General features: G+C 43.9%; 1 protein-coding gene across 3 annotated transcripts in view; it reads left to right on the top strand.

Moving 5' to 3' along the window:
- ATG4C (autophagy related 4C cysteine peptidase) overlaps positions 1-14,764 on the top strand; it is an 81,102-nt gene that overhangs the window by 17,374 nt on the left and 48,964 nt on the right. For all 3 annotated transcript variants that reach the window (XM_036757623.1, XM_036757622.1, XM_036757624.1), the window contains 4 exons: positions 4,288-4,424; positions 7,805-7,888; positions 10,711-10,950; positions 14,157-14,484. In XM_036757623.1, coding sequence (XP_036613518.1) covers positions 4,349-4,424; positions 7,805-7,888; positions 10,711-10,950; positions 14,157-14,484 — 728 coding nt within the window. In that variant the 5' untranslated portion in view covers positions 4,288-4,348. The remainder of the gene's footprint in view (positions 1-4,287; positions 4,425-7,804; positions 7,889-10,710; positions 10,951-14,156; positions 14,485-14,764) is intronic.

The following is a 14,764-nucleotide window of genomic DNA, read 5'->3' as shown; positions in this document are numbered from 1 at the left end:
TTAGAAGAGGTACGAACTCAGAATTGGGACCTTAGAAGCTTTAATTCTATGGGGAATGAAGAGATCAAAGAAGGAATAAATAAGCATAATGACCATAAATCCATGAATAAAAGTCTAGAATAGACAGAAAGGAAAGAATGAAGAGCATGGAGTGGAATGGAAGAGAAAGGAATCCTTTTTTAAGGAAAAGGTCCAGAAAATTAAATTAAGAAAAAATTTAATGAGCACAAAGAGTTGAAAGGGAGGAGAGGAAGGGACATATTACTTCACTACTTACCTGGAAGGAGGTAAAAAAGGGGGAAGAATTAATTAGACACAAAGAAGAAAGAAATGTGAGCTAATAAGCTAAGCAAAACTAGAAAACTAGGGAAAGGTGAATGGGACTTGAGGATGAAGGAAAGGGAGCAGTGGAAATAGGCTTGCCTTAAGGTAGACTAAGCTAAACTGATGAAAGAGACAAAGTACTATGTTTTCAGAGGAAAAGGAAAACTCTTAATTTGGAAAAAATAATCAACCAATATTCAAGGTAAATGGAGAAAAATCTAAACCCAGCTCGCATAACTTTAAATGTGAATGGACTTAACAATCCAATAAAATGAAAAAAATAAAGATTGGATAAGAAAAGAAAACAAAGCCCTATATTCTGTTGCTTACAAGGAACATTTTAATGAAACCCCAAGATACACATAATAAAAATGAGGAGTGGGAAAAATTATATTATGCATCCGATAAATCCAAAAAAGCAAGAGTTGCAATTCTGCTATCAGACAGAGCAAAAACAAATATTCACAACTAAAAGGGATAAGCAAGGAAATTACATTTTGCTGAAAGGAAGAATGGACAACAAATGAGGACGAATACTAATATTAAACTTACATGCTACAAATGCCTTAGCATCTAAATTTTTAAAAGAAAGAACAAAAAGGCGCAGAGTAATGTAATTGTGGTAGGAAGTTTCAGTGTCCCTCTCTCAGTACTGGTCAAGTTTAAAAGAAAGTGAAACAAAGGGAAAAATATGGAATTGAACAAATTGGTGGAGAAACTAGAGCTAAAATGGGACAGTTAAAGAATATATAGCTTAGTACCATGTGGAACTTTTGCAGAAATTGACTCTGATTAGGGCACAGAGATATTGCAAGCAAATTTAAAAGGTAGAACTAGTAAACATATCCATTACAGGCTCTAATTATAATTAAAAATAGTAATTGGCTCAGGGAACATAAACAAAAGACAGACCCAAATGGAAACTTAACAATGAAATCCTAAATAATGAATAAGTCAAAAAACAAATAGGAATAATAATTATGTTAAAGAGAATGATAATGATGGAAGAATATACAGAGTTTTGGGGTTGTAGCTAAAACAGTCCTTGGGAAAAAGCATAGCTCTACAAACAGATATTAGCAAAATAGAAAAAGAACGGATTAATTAACTGGATAACCTAAAATAAGCACCAAACTGGAGATGTTAAAAATTATAGGGGAAATAAATTGTAAACCAAAAAACTATAGGAAGAAGTAAAACCAAAACCTGATTCTTTGAAAAGACTAATGAAGTTCGTAAACCTTTAACCAATAAAAAAACGACAAAGATCAGATCAATAAAATGGCAGACAAGGTGAATGGACTTAATGCTCCAATAAAATGAAAATGTTATATACTAACAAGACCAAGAACACAACTTAGAGGACTACCTTAAAAATATAAAACACTTTAGCTAAGAGAAAACCAAGCAGAGGTCTTAAGTAATCCAGGCTCAGAAAAGGAAAACTAGCTATGAAGGACCACCAGAGTGGGGAATCAAAGCTCCCCTTCCTGATGCATTGACAGTAGAATCCTTTTAAAGAGCAGGTAGTACCAGTGCTATACAAGTCACTCTCAAAAATTGAGAAAGAAAGCGCTGCACTAGATTCCTCTTATGAGACAAAGATAGCCCTGATACCCAGACCGAGGAAAGACAAAACACAGTATCATGAATGAATATTGATTTAAAATATTTAAACAAAATTCTATCAAACAGGCTACGGTGATTCATTCCAGAAATCATTCATCGTGGCCAACTTAGATTTATACTAGTGATCCAAGGACAGTTCAACATTAGGAAAATGATCAACGTAATTGTATTAAAAAGGAAAAAAATCTAAAACTACGCGATTATCTCAATAGATACAGAAAAAGCCTTTAACAAAATACAGCCCTCATTTATGATAAAAACCCTACATAATGTAGGCATAGAGGGACCTTTTTTATATTTAATTTTTTTATTTTTAGTTTACAACACTCAGTTCCACAGGTTTTTGAGTTCCAAATTTTCTTCCCCTCCCCCCAAGACGGCATGGAATCTGATATATGTTCTATATGTACCCTTGCATTAAACATTTACACAATAGTCAAGTCGTAAAGAAGAACCATGATCAATGGAGTGAGTCATGAGAAAGAAGAAACAAAACCCCCCAAAAGATATAGAAAACAAAAGAGAGAGCAGATAGTTTCCTTCAGTCTGCACTCATACTCCATAGTTCTTTATCTGGATGTAGAAGCTCTTTCCATCATGAGCCCTTTGGGGTTGTCTTTGAACCTTGTATTGCTGAGAAGAGCCAAGTCTGCCTATCAGAGTTAGTCATCACAGAATCAATGTGTCTGGTTGTGTACAGTGTTCTCCTGGTTCATAGAAAGTACTCAAACCAAAAACATGTATCATATGCAAGGAGGACACACTAGGACCTTTTCTAGTACCACATAGATTCCATATACAAGTAAATTCCATATAGAGAGCACAAAGGTGCCTACACTCCCTGCTATCACTTGATACAGTTCTGGAAATGCTAGCAATAGCAATAAGATGAGAGAAAGAAATTAAAGATAGAGGTTCTCTTTACAGGTCCTGGCTCTGTCCTCTGGCCTTTAGGCGGCAGAGTGCCTAATCTGGCATCAGGAAGAACTGAGTTTGAGTCTCACTCGTTGGGCAAGCCATTTAACCTCTCTGCCTCAGTTTCTCTATCTGTAAAATGGAAACAATAGCACCTGCCTCACAGAGTTATCGTGGAATGAGTTAATATATGCAGAGCCCTTTGCAAACCTCAGCATTCTCTATACATGCCGTTTATTATTATTCTCATTAGAATATGTCATTATCCTCTAACATTTACCTAGTATGAATCATTATGTAATTATCTGGTTATGTAAGTGGAGAATTGGCTATTTATAGGATGATTTCTGTGAATCGGTTCTTTGGTTTTGGTTATTTTTTCCCTTTTGCCCCCTTTCTCCTCTATCACTCAGTAAAATAGCTTTTGAAAATATGTATCGGGAGAGAGCCAAGGCAGGGGCTGCCCTTGCTGACATTTGTAAAGTGACTAGAAGGAACAACTTTATTACAAAACGGATGGCTTATTTTAAGGCCAAGAAGAAGGAACTTTATGACAAAACAAAAAGCCTAATTAGTAGCATTTTAAAATGCACGTTGTAAAGTAGAATGTGGATTGCTAGAAAAGTAATTTTATCAATAGGAGATCTTTACAATTTGAAAGGTTAATGTTCTGTGAAATATTCTTTCGTGGAAAGTAAACTATGTATTATTGCAAAGAACTGCAAGTATTTTCGGGTTTAACTTATTTTCCCTTCCAGATAGATCCCTCACTCTGAGTTTTGCCCCTGACTTGCCTCTGAAAGCCCTGAGAGGTCCTGTTTCCAAGCCACAGACTGTGGTGTGTTGTGCAGTTAGATCTGCTCCATGTTAAACATCTGTTTCAGCGATGGAGAGTTTGGGAATGGGAGGAAATGCCTTCATTAAAAAAATGTTTCAAATTCATATGAAAACAGTGATCTATTTCATATAAGTAAATGGTTCCATTCTGAAAAATATCCTATTTTTTATGGGGATTCCAGTAAGCTTCTCTAAATACAAATAAAATCAGAGTGAGGGTAGCTCATGAGCCCCTGAGTGGGGGTGTACACTTCTAGCCAGGTTTGTTGTACAGTCGAGAGCGATTGGAAGAGATTTTTTGTTTGCCTTTATGTGATAATTTTATTGTTGTGTATTTGGAATTAAATGTTTTCATTACTTAAATATTCATAGAACATATGATCACTTTCTGTTTCTATAAATTGAAGCTTTGCATAGCCCCTTCCTCCTCACTGTGTTCACCATTTAAGTATCATGAGAACAGTTGGCATCATCCACGTGCTCGTATGTGTGTTTGTATGCAGAGCTATGTCTGTATTTGTGCGTATGTTAGATGTATGTTTATGAGCATTTTTGATCTTTTGTGTTTGTGTATGTGTGAAGGAAGATGAGCAAGCTGCACTGGAAGAATGCAAGCAAGGCATGGCTTTGTCTCTAGTTGAATATGGAGGCCGCAGGGACGGATGAAGTCGACAAGCTAAAAACTAAATTTATGTCAGCATGGAACAACATGAAATACAGTAAGTGTCATTTTCACTGCAGTGACATTATTTAAACCAAAAGGAAATCTTTGATGCCATTTGTAACTCTCTGAACAAGTCAGTGAGTGGACGAAGGGCCGGACTCTCTGTCAGGAAGAAATGGAGTTTGAGTCTTTCCTCAGACAGTTATGAGCTGTGTGAGATGGAAGGCCTCCCATCCTCAGTTTCCCCATCTGTAAAGTGATGATCATAATAGCACCAGCCTCCCAGGGTGGTTGTGAGAACCAAATGAGATAATATATGTAAAGAGTGTGTTTTAGAAACCTTAAAGTGCTGTGGAAATGTTTGCTGCTGTTTGGCCGAGGTTGCGGTTCAGGGCATTTTCCTCTGAGGTTCACTGTTCTGTAAGTTTCCAGGGCAGCATCATAGTGGTGTTCCTCTGATCATCCATGACCAGTGTTTCACACTGTTAACCTGTGAGAGTGTGGCGACTTTCACAATGAGTGAATTCTTTAAGGAAAGGCTGGGAGGTAATAGTGAAGAGTTAACATTTGTCTAGATGTTACAGTTTCAGATAGGGGCACATGGGTTGCTGAAGAGCCTGGAGTCCATTCCGTGTCAAGACCAGTTGAATGAGCTACAGCTGTTTAGCCAGGAGGAGGGAACGCCTTAGGGGAGGGCAGCTGTGGGGGGATGGTGGAGTAGAGTGGGGAGAGACTTGAGGCGGGGAGACCGATGAGGAGGCCATTGGAATGGCCAGGGAGGAATGATGGCGGCTGAGCTAAGGACTGTGTGAGTAAATAGAAGGGAGATTGTAGAGGTGGAAATGGTGCGCCTTGGCAGTCGATGAATAACATGGCACCTGCCAACCTGGGAGCGTCGAAGAATGGTGCCTTTGACAGATCTAGGGATATTTGGAGGGAGTGGAGGAACTCAGCTTTGGGACATGTTGAGTTTGGGATGCCTTTGGGACCTTAGGGGAGAGACCCGGCGCTAGATGTGCAGCTCAGTGAGTCATCACTTTGCGATGAATAGAGCCAGAACAGATGAGGGTCCTGGATGCAGCCTGGGGGCATGCACACAGTAGGGCTGAGGAGGCAGATGGAGGAGGAGAAGCTGAGCAGAGCAGTGTTATAAAAGCCCAGGGAGGAGAGAGTCTTCGGGAGGAGAGGGTGGTCAGCCGGGTCAGCTGCAGTGTAGAGGCTTGCAGTTAAGAGATCGCTGGTGACTCCGAGATGCACGTTATAAAATGCTGAGGAATGAGAGGAAAGAAGCGGAGGCAGTGAGGGTGGGTAGCTTTTTCCTAGGAGTTTGGCCAACAAATGGAGAAGAAAGAGAGAATGGGGCAGCAGGGACTATGGAAGGTTGTGTTAGAATCGAGGAGGCTCGAACACATTTATAGGGAAGGCAGCTGCAGCAGTAAAGACCCAGGGCAGAGGGCTAAAAGGAGGGCCAGGCAGAGCGAGAAGGGCCGCCTCCTTATCAGACTGACGGCAATAAAGCGGGGTGACTTCAAAGAGTTTTGAGTGCCTGGCACATAGTAGGCATTTGATAAATGCTTGTTGATTGTTGGGGAAAAGAAGGGGAGAAGGAACTCGTGGATGGTCTCACTGTTCTCAGAAAAGCGGGAAGCAGGTCGTCAGTGGAAAGGGAGATGGATAGGCGGCTCGAGGAGAGAAGAGAATGCTCGGAAGACTCCTGTGGGGTATGATTGAGGGGATCAGTTGGGAGAAATAAAAGTGCTGCCTTGAGAGTTCAGGGGAGGTGAAATAGCAGTTTTGTATTGTCCCTAGTGAGCATGCTTATGTGACTTCCTCCAGGTCAGTTTAGTGACTCGTGAGCTGGACCAGAGGAGGTCGAGAGTGGCTGTCATCCAGGGCTGGTGCTGGCGAGGGCTCAGCTGTGATGGGCAAAGGCTCTAGGGATGTGGAAGTAGAAGAGAGCATGGAGCTGACCTGGGTAATTCCAGGGTTGAGATTATAAAGGGAAGAAAGTGCAATCCAAAGGGAGAGAGGTTTCAGGAGGTGATGGTGGAGGGAGAGGCTGAGGAGGGGTCAGGCACAGGGAGAGGTTGGGGTCAGATAGATGAGCATCAGAGACTTTCATCAGGGCATGGAGTCCTTGTGAGGATTGGCAGACTCTAGGGTGTCAAATGGCTGAGATGGTGAGGAGTAATTGCTTGTGGGATTGAGAAGATTGAGGAGCTGGGAGGGCTGGACTGTTTGAGTCCCACAGCATTGGTGAAGGGCAGGGATGGGGAGGCTCCTGGAGGCAGCAGCCACCGTGCTCTGGTAGGGTCAAGCATTTTTGTAGCGTGAGCGTCGGAGGAGGAGAGGCTTTTAAGGGATGGTAGCAAGAGGTGAGTCTGGAAGTGACATGAGGACACCAGTGTGCTGGGGCCATGGGAGCAAAGGCACAGCTAGGGCTGGAGAGGATGGCCGGGGATGCAGTGAGAGCCAGCCGATGGGAAGAGGAGCACTCAGTGGGTGAGCGTTTACGACGTGCTTCCTCTGTGCCACTGATACACAGAAAGCCTGAAGCAGCCCCTGCCCTCGGGGGGCTTACATTCTAAGGGGATACACAAACCAGATAGAGGAAAAGGAGCGTTGGGCGCCCACAGCTGGGCCAGGAAAGAGACTATGGGGGCTGGGAAGGCCTCCCACCAAGGGGAGGTTTCAAAGGAAGCTGAGGGAGAAGGGAAAAGGGAGGGTGTTCAAGGCACGGGGGGCAGTCTGTGCAGGTCTGTGAGGAGGAGGAGGCTCGTCTCAGGCCAATATGGCTGCATCCTAAAGGGAGGAGAGGAGAGGCAAGAGGAAGAGGGCCAAGGCCCAGCATGATGGGAAGGCTGTTCATTGTGGAGCAGGAACTCCGGAGGTGTTGGTGGAGAGGGTGGGGAGAGCTGGTGAGGGACCTGGTGGGTCATGTTGAGGTAGTACAGGGATGGGGCAGTGATGCTTACAGTCGCTGTGGGGGATGGCCTCGTGGGCACCCTCGGGTGGGGGCTTGGCAGGCCGTGCTGCAGGGGGAGAAGAGCGTGCCCCGACTAGGAGACTGGTGCTGCCTGTTTGTCTTGGACAGGTTGTTCAATCCCTTTGTTCCCCTGAGATACTGCATTGGAACGTGGCTTAGTCGAGAATTCGCCCGAGTTCTGCGGCCCTTTCTACAGAAGGCACATTTATTTGTCCCCTGTTTTCCCTTTGTTGATACAATGTGGCTTTCTTTAGAACGCTTGATTTTAGTGAAAATGAACGAGCATAAAAGACCTTTGTTTTGATTTGTGTTCAAATATTTTCCCTCCTTCTCACACATACAGTGATAATTGTCAATTAGTATTGTGGAGTTGGGCAGAGAAAAATGCTTTTGTAATTTTTCACTTGCCATCTTTTTGTGATGAAGCATTCTCTTTTTTCTTTCTTTAGGCTGGGTGTTGAAAACAAAGACCTATTTCAGCAGAAATTCACCAGTATTATTGCTGGGGAAATGTTATCATTTCAAGTCTGAAGGTAAGAGTCTGAAATTTGTAAACAGCTTCGAAATTTTTTCTAGAAATTCATAGTCAATCTTTGCTTATTTTAGATTATTTTAATTGTCGCATGATTTGGTTTTGGCCCATCTTCTTCAGTATTTACACTCATCAACAATAACTTGCCCTTAATAACATGCTGCCTTCTTCTGTTTGCTTCCATTTCAAAAGTGTTCTCTTTTCTCTCCACCCGGACGACAGTCTATGAGGCAGCAGCCAAGTTTTGTTTCCTTTACATCCTTCAGGCACCTCGTCTGTTTCTGGAGACCAGTAGTCAGTAGTCAATAAACATTTATTAAGCACCTACGGTGTTCCAGGTGTTGTGCCAAGTGCTGGAAATACAAACAGGAAAAAGAAAGAGTGCCTGCCCTCAAGGAGCTCCCAGTCTAAGGGGGAAGACAATAGACAAAAAGAAGCCAGGTTGGGATTAGAGTGTTTCAGAGAGTCGCCTAGTATGAGGGCTTGGAGCAAAGGAGAGGGGGGTGTGCAGGGGATGTTGTGACGGGCCGGTGAGATGGCTTTGATTGACTTCTTGAACCTCTGCAATCTGGCTTCCAATCTTATCATTCATTTCAAACTCCAGAATCGCCAATTACCTCCCGATCGCCCACTCACATGGCCTCTTCTGCCATTGACTTCTCTGCAGCATTTGAGCCTGTTGACCGCCATCCGCCTTCCCATAGTTCTGCGGGATCCCCAGCCATTGAGTGTTCCTTGGGGAGCTCTGGTGTTAATGAGAAGGGGCTTTGTGGGAGCTGGCCCGTCAGAGTCATTGGAAGTACTTTAGGATTTCCCTGGTGAAGTCAAGCCGGATGGCCTTTCCTACTCAGTGCTGGACTCAGTTTATTCTCCATCTGGAGTGCTTATCCAAGAGACATACATATTGATGGACTAATTAGATGGGCCCTTGTCCAACTGCACGTCATCATCGGAGCATTATGCATTTTAATTGACTAGTTTTTGCAGCGGCTTCACCAGTCTCTTTTATGTTTCTGTGGATTCTATCAAGGAGGTTTTGTATTGTTGAATTCAACAACTTAAATTAACAGATTTATGAAGTACCTACTGTGTGCCAGACAGTATGCTAGGTGCTGGGGATACACAGGTGAAAACCGAGGAGCCTTTGTGTACCTGGAGTGGACAGTGTGTAGACAGATAAGTCACTTATACAAGGGCTGGGATGGGAAGGAGGGCCTAATAACTGGGGCCTGGGTCCTGGAAAAATCACCCTGTGGGAGGTAACACTTGAACTGAGCTAGAAATGGAGTGAGGGATTCCTAGAAGTGGAAATGAGTGGAGGGACAAAAGCAAAAGCAAAAGGAAGAGCCTACTATGGGCCTAGCAAACACGTGCCAAGCCCTGAGGCTACAAATACAAAAGCAAAGGCAGGTCTTACCCTGCCAGGGTGACATTCTTGTTGGAACTGAGTGGGGAATGTAGACAGTGAAGGAGACTGAGCCACAAAAATCACAGAGATGAGAGACAGTTTGTCTAGGAGAGCGTGGCCAAGAAGGGCCCTTTGGTGTAGAAAGTAATGGGGATGGTGAGCCGGGTCCTAGGGGAGTAGACGGACGCAGCCCTTCCTGGAGCAGTGGCAGATTTGATCTGATCGTGCTTCTGGGGAAGGGTGTGTACCTGGTAGACTCGAATTGGGCAGTGAGGAGAGAGAGCATGTCAAGTATTGGGGGAGGAGAGCGTGGTGGTGGGTACAGGAACCGGAAGGAAGCCCATTTGACTGGATTAAGGCGGTGGGGGAGGGGGAGGAGGAGGGAGTCATGGATGCTCAGGGCAATTAGTCTCTTGTCCTCTGCAGGTAGAACTGTTTGGAGAAGGAGCAGGAAATCCTTTGTGTTTAGATTTTACACAGGTCCTCTCCCATCCTTCTTTTTGGAGGACTTACGACTTAGGACAGCTTGACTTCACCGGGGAAATCCTAAAGTACTTCCAATGACTCTGACGGGCCAGCTCCCACAAAGCCCCTTCTCATTAACACCAGAGCTCCCCAAGGAACACTCAATGGCTGGGGATCCCGCAGAACTATATGAAGGCGGATGGCGGTCAACAGGCTCAAATGCCTCCTTCCCTAACAGACATAACCTTGTTTCATGCCGGTGCTCAGTAGGTTGTTGAACAAAGGTAGAGTGCTGTCTGTGGTCGGGTCTGCCTTGGAATCTGGTATAATTTTCACAAACAGCTAAGAGGTCCCTTGTCTCAGGAGACTCTTGAGGGCTATTGCCAATGCAGCAGATCATTGTTCGATACCACAGAATGGCAAGGACTTGGCATTACTCATCTCACACGGTAGCCCACCAGGATGGATTTTTAAAACCGTAGTATCCATCCCTGACATGAGCAGAGTGCGAGCCATTGAAAGCTTCCTCTGTTTCATTTACAAACAGCTTATCAGGGCACTTCAGTTTCTGTGTCATGAACCAATGACTGAGATGACTTCCTGTCACACCTTAGAGTTGGTGATATGTAAAATGAAGTGTCATAATCACTACTGGTAATGAAATCCATGGTAATGTTTCGTGTTTGTCTAATGCGCTTTTGTTTACAGCATCTCACTGGGCCCTTACAACAGTCTTGTGCAGTCAGAAGGGCAGATGATGTACTGGTTCTATAGAGGGTACCTGACTTCCTGATAGTCCACACTTACTCAGTGTTGGCCGTGGGGAAGAGCCCCACTGGACCAGTAGTGGTCTTGCTGGCATGCTCTGCTGTCTGTGCCGAGGCCCCAGTGGTCCCCATCACGAGGTGGTCGCCTGCGTGGAGCCTGAGCCTCGTGCTTTTGTCTTACAGAAGAAAATGAAACGGCACCTGTCAGATCGAGATGGCCAGCAGAAAATGACCACGTCGTCATTTCTGGGAATGTAGAAGAATTTCGTAGAGATTTCATTTCTAGAATCTGGCTGACCTACAGAGAAGAATTTCCCCAGATTGAGGGCTCTGCGTTGACCACAGACTGCGGGTGGGGCTGCACCTTGAGAACTGGCCAGATGCTCTTGGCCCAAGGGCTCATTCTCCATTTTCTTGGCCGAGGTAAAGCCATCCCTCTTTAATTGTTCCTGTTCTTGTGTGAGCTCCCTAGACTTTCTAGACAGGGCATAAACATTCCCTGATGGTTATTTCCTGGACTCTCCCTGCTGCAAATTGAATTTACTAGCAAGCCTGTGGCAAGTAACACCTGGGCTCAGGTAAGTTCAATTGGTGGTATTCCTTGTCTCTACTGCCTTCCTCTTAAAATTTTTTTATCTAAGCCTTTTAAAAAAATTCATTGTATTTCTGGTTAACCCTCCCCTCTCCCCAACAGTTTTCCTGGTAATAAAGAAAATTTTTTTTAGCATATGTAGCATTTCTCCCCCACAGTCCCCCACCCCCTCTTTCTGTCTGTCTGTGTCTCTCTCTGTCTCTCTCTTTCTTTGTCTCCTTTCTGTCTCTGTCTCTTCTCTGTCTCCTCTCTCTTCTTTTTCTCTCTCTGTCTCTTGTCTGTCTTCTCTCTCTTCTTTTTCTCTCTGTCTCTGTCTCCCTCTCCTTCTCCCTTCCCTGTCTACTCTCTCTCTGTCCCCTCCCCACCTATCTCTTCTCTTCTCCCCTCCCTTCCTCTCCCCTCCCCCTCCCCTCCCCTTTTCTCTTCCTCTTCCTCTTCTTCCTCTCTGTCTTTCATCCCTGAGTGTATGATTTTCCTGATTCTGCTTCCTTCAGTCCATACAAAGTTTCTGGCTTCCTCTTTGGCCACATGGGCCCCGAGGGCTTGAGCCAAGCCCAGGTCTCCTAGTCGGACCCATCCCCCTCTCTTTTCTGCTCCCCGGTGCCCAGGTGCTGGGAGAGCAGCAGAGATGCTGAGCAGGAAGGCACTTGGCTTTTGCTGCTCCACACTTTCCATTATTGTTGTTGAGCTTAATCAGATTGCTAGTCAGGAGTTATCACTAATAGACTCTCAGAACTTATCCTCTCATGCGGCCCGCTGTGTCATCGCTCAGCTGATGGATGGCAGTTTTTCAGTCCTTCCTTGTGTCTGTGATGGGTGTGTCCTCCCACTTCTTGTGTGGATAGCAGCCCATGCCTGGCTCTTGGCCCTGTGCTGGGGCCTGCCTCGGGGACCCTGGCATGGCCCTCAGGCTCACCATCCTTCCTGCCTGACTGGCTGTGTCCTCTTCAGATTGTACATTTCCTGGACGTTATCTTGTGTGCCAGGCCTCTTTGGTTATGGGCAGCTGCCAGCTCATGTCCCTTATGCGCCTCCTTTGGCTTTGCTCTCTCATCTCGTTTTTCCAAACAGTTACTTGCCTTTTTTTTTAATGAAAGAGGGACTTTGTGAGAGTGGCCAGAGAGACCTGGCTACAGAGTCGGAAAGATGTGGGCTCAAGCCCTGCCTCTGACCATCCTGGCTGTGTGCTCATGGGCAAGTCCCTCAAGACACTCTATAAATATAAACTGTAGAGAAAGGATGGGTACTCCTGCCTCTCCTGTGAAGCCCTGGGACCACTGCCTCTTCCTGTCTGTCCTCCATTGGTGTCTGATCATTGCTGTTTTTGCAACACATTTACTTTTAAGTGATTTTCATTTTTCTTGTTAATTGTATGTAAAGATGCTTTAATCATCCGCCTTTTCACTATTAAATTCCTACCCATCTTCGAGATTTAGGAAGCCTCTATGATTCGCAGTGACTTTCAAGGATGTCACATGCAAGTCTGACTTTAAAGTCTTTTTTCCTATGACACTTTAGCTAGTTCAGAATCTTTCCTACCTAAACAATGAGCTGTATTTTGGATTTTTTTCATAATTACCTACTCTAATATTTATTTTTTTGTTTTTTACTATTAAACTTTGAGAAACAATTCATGGGTTAGTCATGAGCTTAGTTAGTCATGAGCTGCATAATCAGATAATGTGGTTATCCTAACTACATCGTCTGATTATGTAGCTCTAATACTTACTTAACACAGCATGGATTGGTGAACTGAGTTTTGAAACTTTTAAATTCTGTGTGTCTATAAACTGTGTTTGTGTAAACATATGTATGTATCATAAGGCTTCAGTGTAAAGAATACTTTCTATGATTTTGCTAATAGAAGGTTTTTAGAAAAATATAATAGCTTATGAAAGGAAGTGGTAAAATGATTTTCTTTGAAAATCTTTTTATTTTTCTGAGGCAGTTTATAGTCTATGTGTGATAGTGGGCCAGTACTGAATGATTTCTTAAGGTCTTGGTGGGTTGACTTTCTGCTTCCGTGATTCATTTTGTCAACTTAGAATGGAACATATGCTTGCTGCTGTACCATAGCCTGTCACGGCTAAGTTTGTATGTGTTGTATTTAGGCCTTTGCAGACTTAGTATTTTTTAATGTGTTTTTCGCACTACAATCACTTCCTCCAACCTCCTTGCCCACACATGCCTACTGTATAGGAAGGTAGGTAACCCCCCTGAGGTGCCTGTGTCTGACAGCTTGTGTAACATTCCATGTTTGTTGTCTGAGGAGAGTGAGGCCTGTTTCATTATCTGTATTCTACAACCAAGATCAAAGACTTTCACAAAGAAATGCAGAGTTACTCTGTTCTCCAGATGGGAGTTATTAGAACACATCACACATGGGAATGAGCTTGGGGAGCATTTAGTCCAGGGGTGCTTATCCTTTTCTGTGGCATGGGCCCCTTTGGCAGTTTGGTGAAGCCTATGGTCCTGTGCTCAGAACTGGGCTTTTAGTTAATAGAAGGAAATGCTAAACATCATTTTTTCCCATCTGAGTTCATGGATGCTGTCAAATCCCAGATTAAGAACCCCTGATCTGGTCCATTCCCCTAACTGAGACCCAGAGAGATTGTGACTCACTCAGGGTCAAACATTGGAGGTAGAGTTGGAACACACATGACTAGAACTCAGATCTCCCACTCCTGGCCAGGCTCTTTCAAGTTTACCTCATCATGATGGCTCTATAATTTTTTTCTGAAAAAAGAAAATCTTATAGAAAAAAAACCGTTAAGTCTAATCTATAAGTCAGAAAAATCTCAGTCTTTTACAACTGTTTTGCTGTTTGCAGATATCATAAATGTTGTTATATTCTCTTGCTAAATCTGCTTTGCTTTTTGATAGAAAAAACTAGAGATAGTTGTAAGTATAATTTGAAAATTTTGACCTACTCAATCCAAGGTATCGGTACTGGCTTTGATAGGCTTAGTTTCTGTTTAGTCTTGTTAAAGTCTGGTTGTTTAAAAAAAATGAACACTTCCTTTTGAAACTGCTATAGCCTGGACCTGGCCAGATGCATTGGACATTGAAAACTCAGATTCCGAATCATGGACTTCTCATACTGTAAAAAAACTCACAGCATCATTTGAAGCATCCCTTGCGGGAGAAAGAGTACCCAAAGGCCCGTCGTCTGTTCTTAAGGAAGCGTGCAGGAGGAGCTCTGATGAGGAAGGCGGAAATGAGGTCTGCCACAGGAAGATCATCTCGTGGTTCGGTGACTCTCCATTGGCCTGCTTTGGCTTGCATCAGCTAATTGAATATGGGAAGAAGTCTGGGAAAACAGCTGGAGATTGGTATGGCCCAGCTGTTGTTGCACACATTCTGAGGTAAAGTACTCTTAAAATTCTCATCACAAGCTATATAGCTTGTCAGATAGACAAGACAGCTGAGGGGGTGAGAAGGAGAGATGGGGAGGAGAAGGGAGGGAGATATAGAGAGATATGGAGGGGAGAGGATGTTAAGAGTTTTCCTCTAGATCACAGGTGAGGAACCTGCAGCTTCAAGGCCACATGTGGCCCTCTAGGTCCTCAAGTGCAGCCCTTTGACTGAATCCAAACTTCACAGAACAAATCCCCTTAATAAAAGGATTTGTTCAGTAAAACTTGG

This window comes from Trichosurus vulpecula, chromosome 4 (assembly GCF_011100635.1).
Source record: "Trichosurus vulpecula isolate mTriVul1 chromosome 4, mTriVul1.pri, whole genome shotgun sequence".
Taxonomy (NCBI): Eukaryota; Metazoa; Chordata; class Mammalia; order Diprotodontia; family Phalangeridae; genus Trichosurus; species Trichosurus vulpecula.
Note: the sequence above shows the minus strand (reverse complement) of the source record. Positions and strands in the feature narration are given on the sequence as shown.